Genomic DNA, 18,073 nt, shown 5'->3' with positions numbered 1-18,073 from the left:
TGACAAAGTTGCGGTTGAATGATAGTAGGCGATTCGCCGTGATTGGGGTTGATAATTGTGGTCCTTTATTTGTCAGGAACATGTACGGGGTAGATAGAAGTATGTTTAAGGCGTGGATTGTTTTGTTTACTTGTGCAGCTAGTGGGGGAATAGTGCTTGATTTGGTATCTGACATGGGTGCTGACTCATTCATTTGGAGTTTAGAGCGTTTTATAAGTCGTAGAGGTTGTCCAAACGACATAATATTCGACAATGGAAGAAACTTCATCGTACAGTCCACACAGAATTGTGCTACTCAACACAACATCAAGTGGCATTTCAACTTACCACTCGTGCCATGGTATGGGGCTTCTTCGAAAGACTCATAAAAACAGTCAAGTCGCATTTCCAAAAACAACTACGCAATACTAAATTAAACTACGAGGAATTGATGACAGTTTGGCTCCAGATAGAACAAATAGTGAACAACAGACCGATAACCTATGTGTACCCTATGGAATTACAACAATGTCTCACGCCGAATCATCTACTATTTGCACGTCGTCTTGAGTCCATATCTTTATCACCTCATGACACATCACTCGCGTATATTGATGTCACCGCCCAACATCAACATATCGACCAGTTATTAAACCACTTCTGGGAGCGCTGGAGACATGAATATCTCACCAAACTGCGTGTACAACACCGCCATAACAAGACACAAGGACAGGAGGTAAAACTTGACGACATCGTGTTAATAAAAGACGAGAAATTGTCACGATCCTTGTGGAGTTTTAAATATTTTGGAAAGTAAGGACAATAAGATAAGAGGGGCCGAAATTATACTACCCAACTCAACCTCCCTTAAAATACGTGTCAGTAGCCTTTACCCCGTCGAATACAGTCCTCAGAAAAACGTAGACAAACAAATTGACAACAATTACAATATAACGCAAAGTCGTTCGCGTAGAGAAGCAGCTATCGTTGGCGAGCTTAAAAGAAAATTTTTGATGTGAATATTGTAAATATTGACTCCTCAATATTGTGGGGGAGTGTGCCGTTTTTTGTTTCACTTCTGTACATATTTTGCGCATGCACATATTTTGTTTTTTATGCCATGCTGTACGAGAGCTGACAGTTCAAGAAACTATTTTCAACGATAACACGTAAAAGATTTATTATCTTATCTAAGGTTACCATTTCATACGTATTTTATAAATCCATAAAAACGCACAGCAACAATGAAAATTTCACTTTTCAGTTTTTCCCCGATGTTCGAAAACGGTTAGACAGCAAATTAACATGCGCCTTTCCAACTGTTAGGTCTTCCTTTTTTTAAAAAAGTCGAGTGCGTAAAAAAGACATTTATTTAATTACCTTCCCTGGACAAATTTTCCACTATCTCAGAAATTTTCGTTGATAAAATTTACGAAAAACTATTTTGCATGTGGCAATCTGCATATAACGAACTCTGGAGGGAATCGTCTACATCAACAAATAAGATTTAAATCTCCAGGATCAACCATGGTAGAAAAGAAAATGATTTGTATTTCATCAGACAAAATTATTTTTATTATATAAGTTACTTGCCGGAAATGATATCACTTTATTTAAAAAAGGAAAGGTCCCTGAGATTTGCTCTACTTTCAAAGGACCACACCCGCGTAAATTATTGATTTATCTGAAGAACGCTGACAACTTACTTTCGTTTTAAAACCTCTGACCCAGCCCACCATAGACTCCATAGTAGATGATTTTTGTGAAAACGATGTTTGCTGCGAGAGCACACTTTGAACATGTTCTTCATCTTTTGCACTAAAAATGAAAGAAAATAATTCTAATCGAAGCATTAATGCATCGCGTCGAGGCTTAATTCCCCAATTTCGTCAAGGCTACAAATAACGACATCGCCAATAGACAAGCCAAGTTCTAGCAAACATTAGCACATGAACATGTCGACAAAACGACAATACAAACCTTTGTTGCAGTTGAGTATCTTCAATTTGAACTAGTTGGTTTCGTTGATTGACAAGCGTTACAAGTTGCGTAAGTAGCGTTTCTTCACGATGATGAATCTCCTCTGTTTTTTCTATTTCTAAAGACAATGCCAGATTGACACAAGTAACCACGAGAAACACATAAGTAGGGTGTGTGTGAAGTTGGATCCGATTAAAACAGCTGAAAGTCACTAATCAATCCCTGACTACCGAACAATTACAAAATATCAACAACGATTCTAAAATAAAATTCGATTTTTTCACGACTTACCACTCATTGAACTAAGTACTCGCAATTCACGGTTTATGATCTCACAGCGCCTTTCAAGTTCGTCTCCTTGAGCACTAAAAAATAAAAGTCTATCTTTAATATCTTACGTATGCTATCACTTATATCCGCTTAACTTCATTTGGGTGCAACATATTTTGGCTTCCCCTGCTGGTTTTCATTTGAAATATTCTGCACGGATCTGATATTTATTATCAGATTAATGTGACACTTCGTCAAGTAACTAAACAGTTGACGTTGTGTACCACAAATGAAACTTCCGTGAAATTTCCATGGAAAACCTTTCGTAAATTTTGTTCAGCAAATTTCCCTGTTTGTCTCTGTCCTCCCTATAACTTATATTACTGCGTATTTTGCGCTTTCAATGAAATATATAACATACCACGCTGGCAAATAAATATCTAAATTAAGGCTGAATTTCAACTCAAAAACAAACGGGTCGAAAGGGAACAAGAATAATATTTTAGTTCTCTAATTGAGTGGCTTTTCGGCTAATTATTCTTTTGTTTTTATAATTTTTCCGACCTGTTAAATGGAAAAGTTAAAATGACTTCAACTTTTAGTTTGATCGAAATGGAAATTTTTCTCAACCAATAAGACTTATAATTGTTCTGATTTTAACATACGCAGGCCTATAAAAAACATGAAAAAACGCTCACAGCAAAGCAATTTCGTTTTGTCGTCGAATAATATTATTTTTTTTGTTAACCAAGTTAAACCATTCTTGAAGCAGATCTTCTTCTTCTTCTTTATCACCTTAACAACAATAAGAAAAATAACACACTGTACACAGCATAGCAGACCACATACGCGAGCGTTTAAACACGCGAGTTGCAGAACAGAAAGAATGTGAGTAGAATTGATACTAGCTTAAATAAACAACGTGTTTAAACAATACATATTACAACGACCTCACGATTAAAAAAGTCAACATGTTTTACTCTACCATGCTCAAATTGACATTTTACTCTCACACGTCAACTGTTTAGTGAGGCATTAGTACCAGCAAAATTTGGTGGTTACACTTAGTGCAATGACTATCTAGAAATGCATTAAATATCTTGCTATTTTCTCCTACACAATACAGGCCATTCCTTGAGACGAGTGCGATCGCATGCGCACTCGCCCGCACACTCGTAAAAAGATTTACGAGTGCTTTTATCGCACTTGTGAATTTTTTCTTTTTCTAAAATATTATAGAGCGATGAAAAAGGCTATTACGGTGATTACATAACATTAATTTCTTCGTGATTGATTTGTTTAAAAATGCTGACACTCTTATGCTCGGCTGGTGCATTACACTGGGACTCAAACGAGGTCTTTCGTTTGAGTCCCAGTGTAATGCACCAGCCGATTTGGAATCATGCCACAAGTCAGTCCGACCTTCATCGTCACAGAGAATACTGCGAGAAGAGTGCGCACCCATGCAAGTTAAACATAACCAGAACATGGGAGAGGTTGGGTGTCATGTACTTTAATACAACTTTCGGACGAATGTTCTCGTGATGTAATACCAAAGAACAAACATGTTGAATAAAGTTTAAAAAGTCTTTTTAAAAGGGGAAAGAGAAATCAAATATGTTCAGTAACAATAACCGAAAAAACTATATATCCTATTAAAAAGAAGTCCAGAAGTTCTGTCTCCCACACGACACAGCAGGCAATAAGTCAGCCCCGCTCTCGGTTTTGTGAGAAGAGATGTACTGCGAAGACTCTAACAATTGAGTCTCCTGTACAGTTTTGCTTCATGTTAAGTTGTGCCAGTCACAAGCATTTTCAAAGCATGCCACCGACGACATCTGCAATATACAACCTAATGATGCCCTAACCTAATGAATTTATCTCAAAACATAAAAATCCAGTAACATTAAAAAAACAGGTGTTATTAGGCAATGCAATGTATTCAATTTCTGCGTGTTTGAAAACGCTGCTCCATTGTTGCAGTAGCATGGGGAAGTGCAGGGGCGCGATGGCGCACCTTAAAAGACCAGGACTGAAAATGTCTAGAATATATTTAATGCCAAAAACATATAGTGAATCTACAAACACATCATTGCGTTCATAGTGCACACCATAGCACTCTTAATTTTTTCAGCGGGTGCTTTTTGTAGCTCTAGCATAGTTTTATTCAAGAAATGGCCTGTTAATACTGATCTAATGTACTTATGAAAGCCCCCATAAACGACACCACAAGGTAACAGATTAACGTCACAAGACACAGTCATCGTTAATAAACTCACCAACAGCCATGGATTTCCTCAGCTCCAGTTCCAATTTTTGTGCAACTCTATCCAACGCTTTCGTTTCTTTCTCTAATTCAACCAGCTCGTTTGTGTAATACTCGCCGGCTGATCGCAAATTCTGCATCACAACAATAGAATAAAAACTCGTTAACAACACGACACCCATAGCGACGGAAAAGCGGATAACGACCACTACTAAAAAGCCCCCCTACAACCAAAACTCCAACAACAACATCAACAGTAACAACAACAAAATAATAATAATAAAAAATATTAACATTGATAGAAACACTTACAAAGTTCTCTAACTCGTAAAAATAATCGTCAACCGGCTGAAAAAAAAAGAAACCAAAAGAATACACGCACAAACTATATAAGCATAAACAACAAACACGAATCGTACCACATTTTCTTCCTCCTCTTCAGAACTCTCTACTTCCTCCCCTTCCTCCTTACTCTCATCAACAATAGGATGCTCGACAGCGTCAATCATTCGTTGCGCAGCCTCTTCTTCCTCTCTCATTTTTGCAAGCTCTGCAGCAATTTCAGCAGCTTAGAAAGAAAGAAAAAGAGGTGAGTGGGGAATTAAAAAAGAAGGGAAGTTCTGAAAATTTCACTAAAAAAAGAAAGATATCAACACCATCCTAACTCACCCACATCTCTTTTCGGTTTGTGGTGAAAGTCTTGTTCTAAAGCATCGAATTGTACTTTTCTTGACTCGGCATATGAAACAGCATCTTTAGGAGGCGTTTTCTTCAGTTGGGCTTGCTTAGCTGAACAAAATCAAAAAGGATTATTGCATCAACAAACGGCAAGCAGCTAATCATCCGTTGTCGTCGAAGTTACCAGTTTATTGTTTTTTCCCAGTCACTGGCGACGAAAATCTTCACACCCATATAAGGCTATTTACTTTTTCATTTTAAAAATTAGCTATCAAATAATTTTTTAAAAGCCGTCTTTTTAAAAAAGACCATCTTTTCAGGACTGTAAAATTTCAGTGTAAATAAGCAGAACATATGCAGTCACGTAAAATCGTGAAAATAAAAAAAAGTTTTAATAGAGAAGTAAGTATGTAGAGAAATAAATAAAACAGCGTAAATAAAAAATATAAAATGCGTTACAAGTTTTGAGTTCTTTCCCTCAAGTATAGGATAATTACCTTTCGACTTCTCCTTTTTTTCGGCTTTCAAATATTGATTCGAAGTCAGCTGTTTCAAGCTCTTCTTTTTTACAAGAGTGAACGGGTTCCTGTTGAACTCGGAAGGGGCCGACATCGCTGGCGGCGGTTCTTCCTCGCAAGGAGACGACTGTGAATCCGACAAATTGCTTTGGTCAATATTAGTAGCAGCCCCTTGAAATTTGGCTTCTTCTAGCAACTGGTTAGCTTGAGCTCTTAATAACTTTTTGCGATCTTCTTGCTGCAAAGAAAATAAAGCAGCATGATCCACACATGAGCAAGAAGATTTTTGTGAGAAAATATTAGTGTTAGACATACTGCGATTGTTTCTCCTATCGTACTAAAGTTGAATAAGCGTACCAATCAGAACTCTATCAAATAATCTTTTAGTGCGGTGCATGAACCCTCTACAAAAATAGTGAAGGTAAAGAGAATCTCCACCCATTCCAAATGAAAACAGAAAAATGTTGGAAGGGTTAGGTAGCGTTGTATTAGGCCTCAAGTTAGCTACGCTAAACCCTTCTTATTGTTTATCAAAATTCCAGTATATACACTCTTTTTTATATAAGAAACACAAAATTTGCGTTCAGGCCTCAATGTTTCTTAATTTTTTTGTATCTTTAGCCTGAAATGTTTCTGAAAATATTGTTTAGATTAAGTCATTTTAGAATTTGAACTCCTTTTTCGGGCGGCTATTTTGTTGAAAAAGATGTTCCTTAAAAGTTTCACGTTTCTTAAAATTATGTTCCTAACCAATTCAGCCTGGTAATTTTCCTTAAATGCTACTTAAATTTTGCCAAATTTGAGTCTGAGTTTCTTATAAATGTTTCTTATTTAAAAAAGACGAAAAAAACAACAGAAAGCAAGATTGGTGTGGTGCGTACTGCTGCAAATCTAAAGTTACGTAGCCAAAAATTAAAATATGTTATGTATCGTTTTCAACTATACTGGAAACTTATTTAAGGAGCCAATCAAAATACCAGATTATACACAATTTTTTAACGACAGATTGAAATATGAATCTTTATAACGATCGTAAGCAGCACTCTCAGCTTCTTTTTTCTCAGTTTGAGATAGGAATCTAGAAATTTTTTAAATGGCTTTGTCACCTGTACAAGTAAAATAAACTTTCTTAAAAACTACCTGCGGTTACGTTTGTCGCTTCACATAGTACTACCTTGAAGCGATATGTACACTGATCCATAATGTAAATTAGGCAACACCTGCAAAATCGCGCAATTGCACCTCTCTCAAAGAAGCCAACAAGAACAATGAGAGCATAGAGGTTTTGCGACTAAAAGCAACAATTTCTAGTATATTAAAACCCAGGTTGCTTAACCTTTTTTTCTAATAAAAGTTGACGGCTAATTCGGCGACGCATATATGACATTATTTGCCAAAGGTTTTCATTGGCTTGTAGAAGGCAGTCTGCGACAAGCCGTTGTTCCAGCGGTGCAAACCTGGCAAGAAAGGAAAAAATTAAATTCCGTCCAGTACTCACCATGTTCAGTTTTTCTTGTAAGATCTTGTCTTTATGTTTCTGCACTTCAACAAAATTACGACCACGTGTATTGATTTCTTTCTGCTTCTCTGAATCCGTCTTAAAATGATGTAATTTAAGGTCATTGGTGGAAGGTACAGAAAATACACAAGCCATTATGATGTGGACTTCGACGTTAAAAAAACGTTGAGCGAATCTTCTCGACTCTTGAAAGTTTACCGTTTAATCAAAATTATTACATAAAACTTTTCAAAGAAAGAACTTGTACACGCTGTGAAAGTATATAAATTTTTTAATAATTTACAAAATAAAACAATTTTAACGAAATATATTTACTATTCTGCAAGTTAAAACGGAGAGGAGAATAAGTACGCGTCTAATGCTTTATAGCACACGGAACTTAGTAGTGTGGAACTCTTCAACAGTGCTATCAGGACAGTCTACCCACATGCGTGTGTGGAAAAAATGTAGCACATACGACGGCTGATACTTTAACAGCAGAAAATTCCAGTTACAAACGGTCGCGAATTTTGGCCCATTTTGTAAGTTATTGAAAAATTTAAATTCTATTTTGTTACTTTTCTGACGTCTGATTATCTATAAGTAGAGGGAGCAATACTAGCATTTTTCATTCCCGTTGTTGTTAAAAACTATTTATCATTCGCGCTCGCGCAAAATTATTGTTAAACTATGCGCGAAAAAATTCTCCTCCAGGTTGTTTATGAGGTTAAAACTCTCATAATCCTGAAGTTGATTGTAACAATGACGATTTTAAATTTTAAACAATTTAAAGACCTGGCTTTTCAGGATTGAGTAACAATTCGAAACCGAATTGCGGAGAGCTAAACACTACAAACATTAATCTGTTCGTGTAGGGACTGCCCTGTTTTACTATATTTGTACAAAAGTTAAAATAAAATTAAAAAAATATTTCAACGAAAAAAATATTAGATCACAAAACGACACGGAAGAGATACAATAGCGTTATAAAGTATTCAGTACCTTTTCAACATCGGCTGATTGTGTTTTCATTCGAGCCTCCATTATTAACTGGCGAGCTCGTTCTTGAATTATGTCTTGTCTATCCTACATGATAAGAATAAAAATAACTAATCGTTGTACGATAAAATGTTTTCAGGTGAGCTGTAGCCGTGAAAATGTTGGTCTCTCAGTGATTCGGCATCATGAACGCTCTTTATTAGTGATAAGCCATAAGTGGTTAAAATGCAGAAGGAGCAGTTTTTTTACACGAGTCTCGCTGCATTGAATATTTAATTTCATACCTGTTCACATCCTGGAGGATGTTTTTCTTTTTCTTTATTTTCCCCGTGTTCTTTCATCGTCTCGACAGTATAATTATCACTATAATCCTTTTGTTTAACATCTTGTTCGTTATTGTCAGCACAAATGGAATCAGAAATAGTGTGCACTTCTGCTGATGTGCTGTGCTTATTGTCTGATTTCTTCTGGACCCCTTCGAATTGTGAAGTTAATGGGAGTTTTCTTTTCGCTTTTTCTGTTGCCCTAATTTTAGGGGTAGATGAAGTTTCGAGGACTTTATCATATTTGCTTGTGACAGCAAGTTCTAATTTTTTTGACGGTTCATTGTCTTCGTTGGAAACTTCCCTTAAAAGTGACGTGGAATGTTTGACAGGCCCATCCATAGAATTCTAATAATAAAAGAATAAGAAAAAGTAAACAGAAAAGTAGGCCTCAAAGGTATCTGGGTACATTCATTGCTGACTAGTGAAAAGAATGATGCTCAATAAAAATAGATAACCACCTTGTTGAATTGAGCAGGTTTTTCTGTCTGTAATTCATCCTTTTGCGTTGAGGTTTTTTCAATGATTGTGTTCAACATTTCATCCTCATCAACACTTGAAGCTCTCTCCACATGATGTTGCTGTTGTTGAACTTCTGCTTTCACGGGTGGCGCTGGTTCTGGCTCTCTGTATTTCTTTACTTCATTTATATGCTCATCAACTCTCAACTTATTTAATATAGAGTCAATTTCTTGCGCATCCGTGACACTATCAACTTCAACGTTCGATTTTAGTTTACTTTTTTTACTCGTTGATTTTTTATCTTTATTTCGTTTCTTTTTATCAGCCTGATGGGTAGGCGAGGTATTTTTAGTTAAGTTGGAAAACATATCTTCAGTACCAGTAATAAATTTGTATTGTGACATTAATGAGTTGATGGTTGTGGTTGTTTTGTTCGTTTCGAAATGATGCTTAATTTGATGAAGGTAAGTCATCACAGTGAGTTTATCAGGAGTAGCTGCGCGTACCATGTCATTTGGATCCAAAATTTTTGAGATACCGAGAAATTCAAAACCATCAAATGCCTAAGATCAAACAAACCTAATTAACAATTCGTAATTTGATGTTGATAGTCAAAAAGACATATAGAAATGATTATAGAATAATAAGAAGCTAACAAAGTATATCCTTAAATTATTCTTCAAGTTTAATTATAAACAACTAAATAATTTTGAGCCTGGAACAAGGTTTGAGTCGGGTTATAATAATTAAGCCACTTTGAATTTTTCTTAATATTCTTTCAAACTATATTGCTTGACAAAAAATGTGAAGATAACTTTCAGCTGACTGTATATATCAACCTGATCGATAAAAATTAAAAGTTTTTGATACACATCTTTCATTTGTCAGACCACTCAACTCAAGCTTCAAAATGACAACTATAAAATCGACACAGACAAAGAAAAATTAAAACCTACTTCCTTTTAAAACTCAACAATAACAAAAGAGAAAAGAATTATTTTACACAATACAAACGTGTCAAATAATGTCTACAAAAAATAACAGTTATTGACATTTGATGAACACTGCTTACCAGTTTGTTGTTATTTTTAATGTTGTGTGGTGAAAGACTCGGGTAGTCACTAAAACCAAAAAAACACAACAAGAAATTAACAAGCGGTACAACATTGTCCTATTCCATCTGCAGATACATATCACATCACACGCGATCGATTTATATGAAGACACTTTTAAACATCTTGTGCTTTAAGCATTTACAAAACGTTTAAAAATAGAATATTGACACTGAACATTGTAATTCTTGTGTTGACAAATTGCTATGAGGTCAATCATAAAAAAAACTTAATTAAAAAAAAAACATTACGTAAAAACTCGTTTTTAAGTAATGTTTTTTAATTCTTTTTTTTATCTTAGCTAAGTAAATGATTCTAGGCTTTAAAGTAAAGCAGTGTTGAAGAGTTCGCTGTGAATAATTTCTACGTTGATAACATAGTTTTGTGCTGAAATCAGTAGCTACTAAGGAAAATACTATCTTTTTTTGTTTGTAATTTTTTTTTATTATAAAGCAAAAACAGTAAGTCGCAAAAAATTGTTTCACTCCTTGGAAGTATAAAAATAAAACAAAATTAAAATATACTGCATATACAATTAAGGCCTGAGTTTTTATTTAAATTGCGACCTTTTTATTTAGATTTTCGCCCGGATGAGAGATTTAAAGGGGTGTTATTCACGCAAATACCAAAATTTAAAATATACTGCCTAGGCTTTAAATTAAGGCCAATTAAATCGGAAACTCGGTGTTATTCAAAAAAGGGCGTTATTTACGAAAATACGTTCCGTGTTGTAACGAGTTTTTCTAATAACATTTCCTTTATGCACATACCACAAATATTATTGTGCAGATGATTTTTCGATTATTCCAGAGTGAAGAGTACTGAAAAATTACGAATTGTATAATCCTTAGTCATATATTGGGTCGTGGCCACAAGTAATTGCACCATGTAGAAGTAGTGATTTTGTAACCTCACTGCAGAGAATTGACTGTTTGAGGCTTTTGTCCATATTTAAAAAAATTACGAAAAATTGCCGTTGTTCCAATAATTCTCTGTACAGTATTGTAGATATAATCCACTTAGGCAGACGAACAGTTGGAGATAACTGACTTAAAATATTTTGTCGACGTCATCAATGGCTTGTCAATGTACATCTCTACTGTGTGAAGCAAGTAAAGTTGATAATCGGGGTTTGAAAGATTTATGACGATATCATCAATCCGTCGGTTCTGAACCAGGTAGATAGAAGGAAACTTTGGGGAATTGCAACAGTTTTTGTGGTAGGTGGTTTCTAGTTACCAGCGAGGAAAATGTCGTCAGTTATTCACAACAGTTATTTGTAAGCATGAAATGTTTTCCCTAATTTTAACAATACTATTCACATAAAATAATGAATTCTTTTTCTGTACGGCCATGATTTCTAAAAAATAGAGGCGTAAAAAAAAAGGAAACCGTGATTATTGTTCCGTGGTCAGGCCGTACACAAAGACACAAACAAGGGAAATTAATTTACAGTGACCTAAACGCTTAAGTGGAACTCTTTTCACGGGTATAGGTGTCGCAAATATATTGGAGTGATTATAGTGATATAACGAAAGAAGCTTCCGTGTATAAAAAAACACAGGCAAAAATCTGTAAAAATTCAAAAATTTATTGTAAGCAACACTGAGTTCAGCGACTGATACTAATACAGAAAGGATAAAGTGCACTTATACTAAACTAAAAATAAAAGTCAGCTAGCTAGCTGACGTGCGTCCTGAACATGATATCCATATTTTAGTTTATTTAGAAGATTTTAAGAGGGTCTCCATTTAGGTTATTCATGTGAATTTAGGCGTGGGTTTTTAGCAGGATACTATGCATTTTACTTTCAGAAGTCGTTAAATCTCAGCAGGCAGGTAGTGAAGAATATTTTGCAACTCAATATGTTTTAAACATCAACAAACTTCTGCGTGGTCACTTGCTTATTCTTTTACATTGATAACTGAAATCACTCACACAAGCTCTGGGTGAAAATAATGAAGAATGGCACAAAACGCCAGTCCACTTCGCCATGATGTTGTCATATTCGTCACTTTAACACCTCGATAACCAGCAGTTATCTTCTGACACCATGCTAAGAAAATAAAAAAACATTTTGTATACGGCTTAAATCAAAAATAAATAATACTACTACAAATAAAACAGGTTTTTATGTTTCACTTTTGTTAACTCTCTGAGAAAATACCTAAGCCAGTACTTAACATATCATGGTGCTGTCCGCATATAAATTGTATTTAAATTTCTCGACTTCCCTGAACTAATAGTAAAGAGATTTCCTGGTTTAGGAACTGCTATCATGAACTCTGTTGAACAAGTTAACGACTTTTTTTAGAATTCAGCAAATATTTTGTTTTTGTTGACAAAATTTACACCAAAAATATGGACCCAAAAATAATGCTCTATGTTGATAAAACAGTATATTTTCTTTAAATATAATGCTATATATGTAGTAGTTATCGCACGGTGCCGAGAAAAATATCGGAAATTTTGAGTTTTTTAAGTTTTTGTTTACGAACCTTTAGGCGAGTGAAATATACGAGAACTAAAAAACGTATACGATATTTTTCGTGAACAAGTGCGATAACTAGTTCATCATATGAACTGAGCATATATTATTGTAATTTGATATACTTGGCAGATGATTGTTTCATTTCAACCACGGTTTATGAAGTTCAACAGCAAAATATTTTATTGCAAGTTAATGTGTTATTTATGTCTTTTAATTCATAATAATTTTTTTTAATTTAAATTATGCGCGGATGGTAATTATTTCATAAGAAAAACAAAGCTTGTTTATGTCACGCCTGAATGAAATTAAATAAAAATAAATTTTAAAGTAATATATTTATGTTAATTCAACACAAATTAGTTGAAGTAAAAACAGTGATTTAACTTGTAAATTCTTAATTTCTTCTTCTCTTATAGTGAAAAATCGTTCCATATTGCGTTTATCTCGCAAAATTATTTTCGTATGCTTAATAAGTACCACTAATGTATAATAAGTTAAGTTAAACAATCGAATTAAACACAAAACTCCTTTAACGCGCTATATATATAACCACACCAACCTAAAGTTACAGTTTAATTGAAAATCTCTACGGTGGAGAGCACTGACACTTCTCTTTAATCTCGAAACAAAGAATAATTAAACTGTGAATATTTATGATTGATTGTTAGTTTGTGTTTTTTATGAGGAGAAAATTATGGAACAAATTTACCGACAAGTTCTCGTTTTTCATGAAAACAATAACTTTACTCGGCGAGTAGAATTGAAAAATAAGTAAAAATTGTTTTTGTTTCCCAATGAAAATAAAAATATAGCATGTATTTCGTGCAGATTAGCCAATCAAAGTGCGAGAAAAACTCTAACCATAAGATAAATATATATATCGACTAAAAAAGATACAAGAGACACACATACCTAGTAAGTCTTGGTCGGGTTTTCCTCTCTTTACTACGTTTGAAATCTAAACCGAAAAATTACTCTCAGATATATATTTTTAATGAAGTATGTGCATCAATTATATTGTGAGATATAACAGAAATCTAACAGTAAAAAAGAGAAAAAAAATTTACATTGAAGAAAAACAAACTGTACAAACTCAAGGAAAAATAGGAATTTTTATATGTTTACTTTCTCTGCAAATACAACGATAAACAGAATACACACATGTGCACATGGTTTTATGCATAAATTGAATCGGCAGAGTAAGTTAAAACTGTTGGGCTTAAATATATTTCCACTCACTTTATTAAAAACGAAAAAAAATTAAATTTTCAGATGTGTTTGCACCCAGATTTGTTTGCACCCTGATGTGTATGCTGTGACCTCAAAACTAAGCCTTCAGATATTTTAAAAAATCTTGCTGTGCTTTTCTACAAGAACAAAAAGATTAAGATAGAATTTATGCAAAGCCTCAAGGGTCTGGGGAGCAACTTATATTTTAATCTTCCAGGGAAGACACTTATTAGTAAGAGATGGTTATAAAATTGGCACAGAAATCAAAATGTGATCAACTTTGACAAGTAGTTTATATAATGGAGAAATCTTTTATTTTATCATGCTTAATTTTTGCAAATTTGTAAGCACAAATTGCTTTACACACAAGGTTAAAAAGCCGGTAAAGAATATATTATTATGTGATAATTGAAGAGATGTAAAGCTGAATTTCAACCAGTGCGAACTTTCTCATCGCTCAAAAAAATTTTGTTAAACACTTTTCTGTGAAATCAATAGTGACTTTGAATTAATGATTTGTGAGTTTTTTTTGTTTTGTTTTCCACTGCAATTGGGTCGTTGTGAGTGTTCAGATAATGAGTAAAATCGGTTCTGCTGACGATTGTGTTGATTCCACTGATGACTTGGGGTACGAACAATACTACCAGAAGGATCTAATTTTTTTCCTAAATATTGGTATCATTCTCTGCATCTAACTAAATATTGGTATCATTCTCTGCATCTAACTAAATATTGGTATCATTCTCTGCATCTAACTAAATATTGGTATCATTCTCTGCATCTAACTAAATATTGGTATCATTCTCTGCATCTAACTAAATATTGGTATCATTCTCTGCATCTAACTAAATAAAAATTCTTAAAATCAGTCTCTCCTCAATCTGCTTTATGAAACTGTGGTGCATGCTTTTGCTTACATTGAAATTGCGTGAACTAGTATGCTATGCATTTATTTTTGATTAAATAACATTTTAATTGGTCTGTGATTATTTAAATAATTATTTTTCAGTAACAAAACGTCTAATAAAATGTAGCTCTGATACTTTTTTTACACACCCTTAAATGTTTTCAACTTATATTAATATCCAATTGGTAAGAGAAAATGTTTTTACGGTTCCTTCTAAGAAGAAGAAGAACCTAATTTCATTAAATACTCCTTTCCATTCTTTTTTTAAAGATTATTTTTCTAATGTAAATGTCCAATGTAAATTCTGGCTCAGGTTGAAGGTACTATGGTAAATATAGAGTTTGATATGATTTGAAAGCGATAGGAGAATTCACCCTAGTGGAAATCCAATTTACTCCTTTTTTTCCTGTGAGAGTAAAACAGCACATCGTTGAACATAAACTGCTAATATAGTAATCTTACTAAAAACAACCATAAAAAGTAATTGAGTTTTTGCAAATTGTCATTGGAAATTAACTCAAAGGATCACAATTTCTAGAGGATAAACTTTTTGACACTTTGGAAAGTACACGAAAATGGCAATTTTGTCCCAATAAATCCCCCCTATCTTAAGGCAGATCTTCATAACATTTATCATTATTACTTTCTTTAAGGATATTCGTAAAAAAGGAAAATTCCTCAAATTTCTCACATTTTCACAGTTAGTGAGATGAAAATCTACACTAAAAAACACATTGCATTTACCTCTGCATTCTTTTCCTGAGACACTGGAGAAGCAGAAAACTTTGGACTTAAGTATACAACCTGTTTGTTAGGAGTTGATTTCTTCAGATTCCTATTAAAAAAAATTAAAATGTACATACATTTTTTTTTGCTTTTTGCGGGTTGGCATTAGTTTTATTATTGTTATTCCAAATATTTAAACAGGATATAGCCACTTTAGTGTTGCAAACGTTATCAATGTGAGTCCTGTGTTCTGAATGTATTCATTAGGTATACACCTAATTTTCAGGTTAGGTTATTAGGTATACACATACACGCATTGCCTACCCAATTTCCCTCACATGGCATGCATTGACCCATAGTTGTGGTAAAGGCACTTGCTAAACATGCCCGCGCTATGGACCACAGACTTTGTGATTATGAAGCGAACTCCATAGCCACTAGGCCACATGTCAGTTCTGCAAATTTTTTTTTTTTTTTTTTTAAAACCTTTTTTTATTAATCCTATTATGCACAATTGAAATTTCACAAAAATATGACAAAATAATCTGATGTTAGGAAAAGCTTGCACGAACTGCACAACATATACACCATTAATTGATGATCCTTCACCAATTGCGTACACAACATTCAAACACTATATACATACATTGGAGATGAACTTTGTTGACTGTGAAATGATTCTTCTTGATCAGTATGTGAGGAAAAGCTATGCTCAGAAGCTGTTGATAAAACACCTGAAATAGCAGGGAAAAAGTAAAAATTAAAGTTACCACAAATATTTTTATACCCTAGATTACTATTTCCTTTAACATGCATTTTACTCCAAAATTTTAGGTACATGTAGCTTTTAATTTTTTTACCATAGGCTGTATAATTATCTAAAAACAAATTTAATATAAAACATGAAAGACTTAATTGTTCCATGGAGAATGAATAACTACATAAACATATTTGTCACTGTGAACTCTAGTTCTTAAGATTTTCATGACCAAACAGGTACCACAGTTACTGCTTTGACAGTGTGGATATTTTATCATGTGTTGGAACTGATGAGCCGATAAAGCTGCAGTGAATGCCTACGAAAAATACTGAATAAGTTAATAAAAAAATGTGGCTCAAAAAACAAAGTTTTAAGAAAATGTTAGAAAATCATGAGGCTCATATCCGAACTTTCAGTCTAGTTTTTTCATTTAAATCTGTTCTAAAAACAACCAAGTTCTACAAGTTGGTATTACCTTGTTCCCTGTGGCCCTTATTAAAATAAGAAAATATCCTTTTTTCTGGGTTAACGAGACTGAGGAAAAAAGTGTGTATACATACAGAGCCCCAATGACAGTTATAACAGAAGAACCAATGCTGCAGGAAAGACGTTTTTTAACACATTAATTGCTTGTGGTGTAGCGATATCGGTAAATGGCTTTTTACCTTTAACATAAACTTTACTTCCAATCAATGCAAGTTTCTGATTTCTTATGCTTACTGATATTACCAATAAATTTTGCCAATATCTTAAGTTAAAAACAGTTACATTGGCGAATGGCTAGTACAAAAGTTAAAAAGCAGAATCAGTGCCATTTAATTTGGTTAATAAGTCTTCGAATCGGTTTTTAGATTAAAATGAGGCAGGTCACGAGTCGTCGAGTTGGTTTACCAAGCAAAGGAGGCAATCACAAATCTCCTGGATTGTCGAATTAATGACTAATGAAAACAAGCCTAAGGATTTTTTTAAATATGAAATTTGTCAAATTAGAGTTTCTGCTGAATGATACAATTGCTTAATCGGTTAAGGCCTCAAATTGGTTGTTGGTTCAAATTCCTGGGGTGGCAATTTTCTATGATAAAAATATGCATAAAAAAACCTGTTGATGACGTAGAAATTGACCATTTGTTTAATTAGTTGGTTACAAGTTGGAAACCAATACTATCCTAGCAGGTAAGATAGTAAAAACCTAGTAGGATGTAAAAAATATCACCAAGAGCATAAGTATACACAGTTAAATAGTTTTTAATATTATCTATGTGTGCAAGATATTTTTAGTATTAATATTTGCTTAATAACAATTTTCAAATGTTTTTTCCAGTATTCCAAACCTTCACACAAAAATGTTTTTAAAACAAATTTCTAGGTTTTCAAGGTTTTTAAGGCAGACACCCTGGGATTTGATGATTTTGATATGTAAAACTACATTTGTAAATAAAATGTCTAAGTTTTGTATGTTTATTTACTATGGCAATCTTTTACTGTTTTAATACCAATTAAAACCAAATCTAATCAAACTACTGAAACTTACTGTGGTAATGAATTAAAACTAGTCAATAAGCCCTTGGAAAATTCACTCAGGCAGAGGAACAATGTAATAAACTGTTACTTGAATTTTGATGACATGAGAAAAAACCTGGTAATACAAAGAAACTTTTTTTTGGGAATTTGTTTACCTCTTGTCTCTACTCCGATCAAAATAATGCAAATAATCATGTGCTTTTAATGAATCATTAAGGAAACGTCAGTATAAAACCACCAATGTGCATAAAAGTTTTTGTTTACCAGTTACCTCTATTTTTAAGATTTGGATCGTATCCGAATTCTTATTGAAACCGGCCAATTTTCCTCCTTTTTCTTTTATTCTTCGTCCA

General features: G+C 33.7%; 1 protein-coding gene across 2 annotated transcripts in view; it reads right to left on the bottom strand.

Moving 5' to 3' along the window:
- LOC130612717 (EH domain-binding protein 1-like) overlaps positions 1-18,073 on the bottom strand; it is a 51,016-nt gene that overhangs the window by 16,960 nt on the left and 15,983 nt on the right. Inside the window, exons 7-24 of one of the 2 annotated variants that reach the window (XM_057434067.1) lie at positions 16,086-16,173; positions 15,458-15,548; positions 13,489-13,534; positions 12,024-12,141; positions 10,046-10,094; positions 8,973-9,536; positions 8,473-8,859; positions 8,192-8,275; positions 7,190-7,288; positions 5,671-5,929; positions 5,165-5,284; positions 4,915-5,063; positions 4,808-4,843; positions 4,509-4,629; positions 2,928-3,024; positions 2,251-2,324; positions 1,960-2,077; positions 1,686-1,797 (exon numbers count right to left, since the gene is read on the bottom strand). In XM_057434067.1, coding sequence (XP_057290050.1) covers positions 1,686-1,797; positions 1,960-2,077; positions 2,251-2,324; positions 2,928-3,024; positions 4,509-4,629; positions 4,808-4,843; positions 4,915-5,063; positions 5,165-5,284; positions 5,671-5,929; positions 7,190-7,288; positions 8,192-8,275; positions 8,473-8,859; positions 8,973-9,536; positions 10,046-10,094; positions 12,024-12,141; positions 13,489-13,534; positions 15,458-15,548; positions 16,086-16,173 — 2,612 coding nt within the window. Of the gene's footprint in view, positions 1-1,414; positions 1,798-1,959; positions 2,078-2,250; positions 2,325-2,927; positions 3,025-4,508; positions 4,630-4,807; positions 4,844-4,914; positions 5,064-5,164; positions 5,285-5,670; positions 5,930-7,189; positions 7,289-8,191; positions 8,276-8,472; positions 8,860-8,972; positions 9,537-10,045; positions 10,095-12,023; positions 12,142-13,488; positions 13,535-15,457; positions 15,549-16,085; positions 16,174-18,073 lie in introns of those variants that run through there. The other variant, XM_057434066.1, reaches the window with a different exon arrangement.

This window comes from Hydractinia symbiolongicarpus, chromosome 10 (genome assembly GCF_029227915.1).
Source record: "Hydractinia symbiolongicarpus strain clone_291-10 chromosome 10, HSymV2.1, whole genome shotgun sequence".
NCBI classification, from domain to species: domain Eukaryota; kingdom Metazoa; phylum Cnidaria; class Hydrozoa; order Anthoathecata; family Hydractiniidae; genus Hydractinia; species Hydractinia symbiolongicarpus.
Note: the sequence above shows the minus strand (reverse complement) of the source record. Positions and strands in the feature narration are given on the sequence as shown.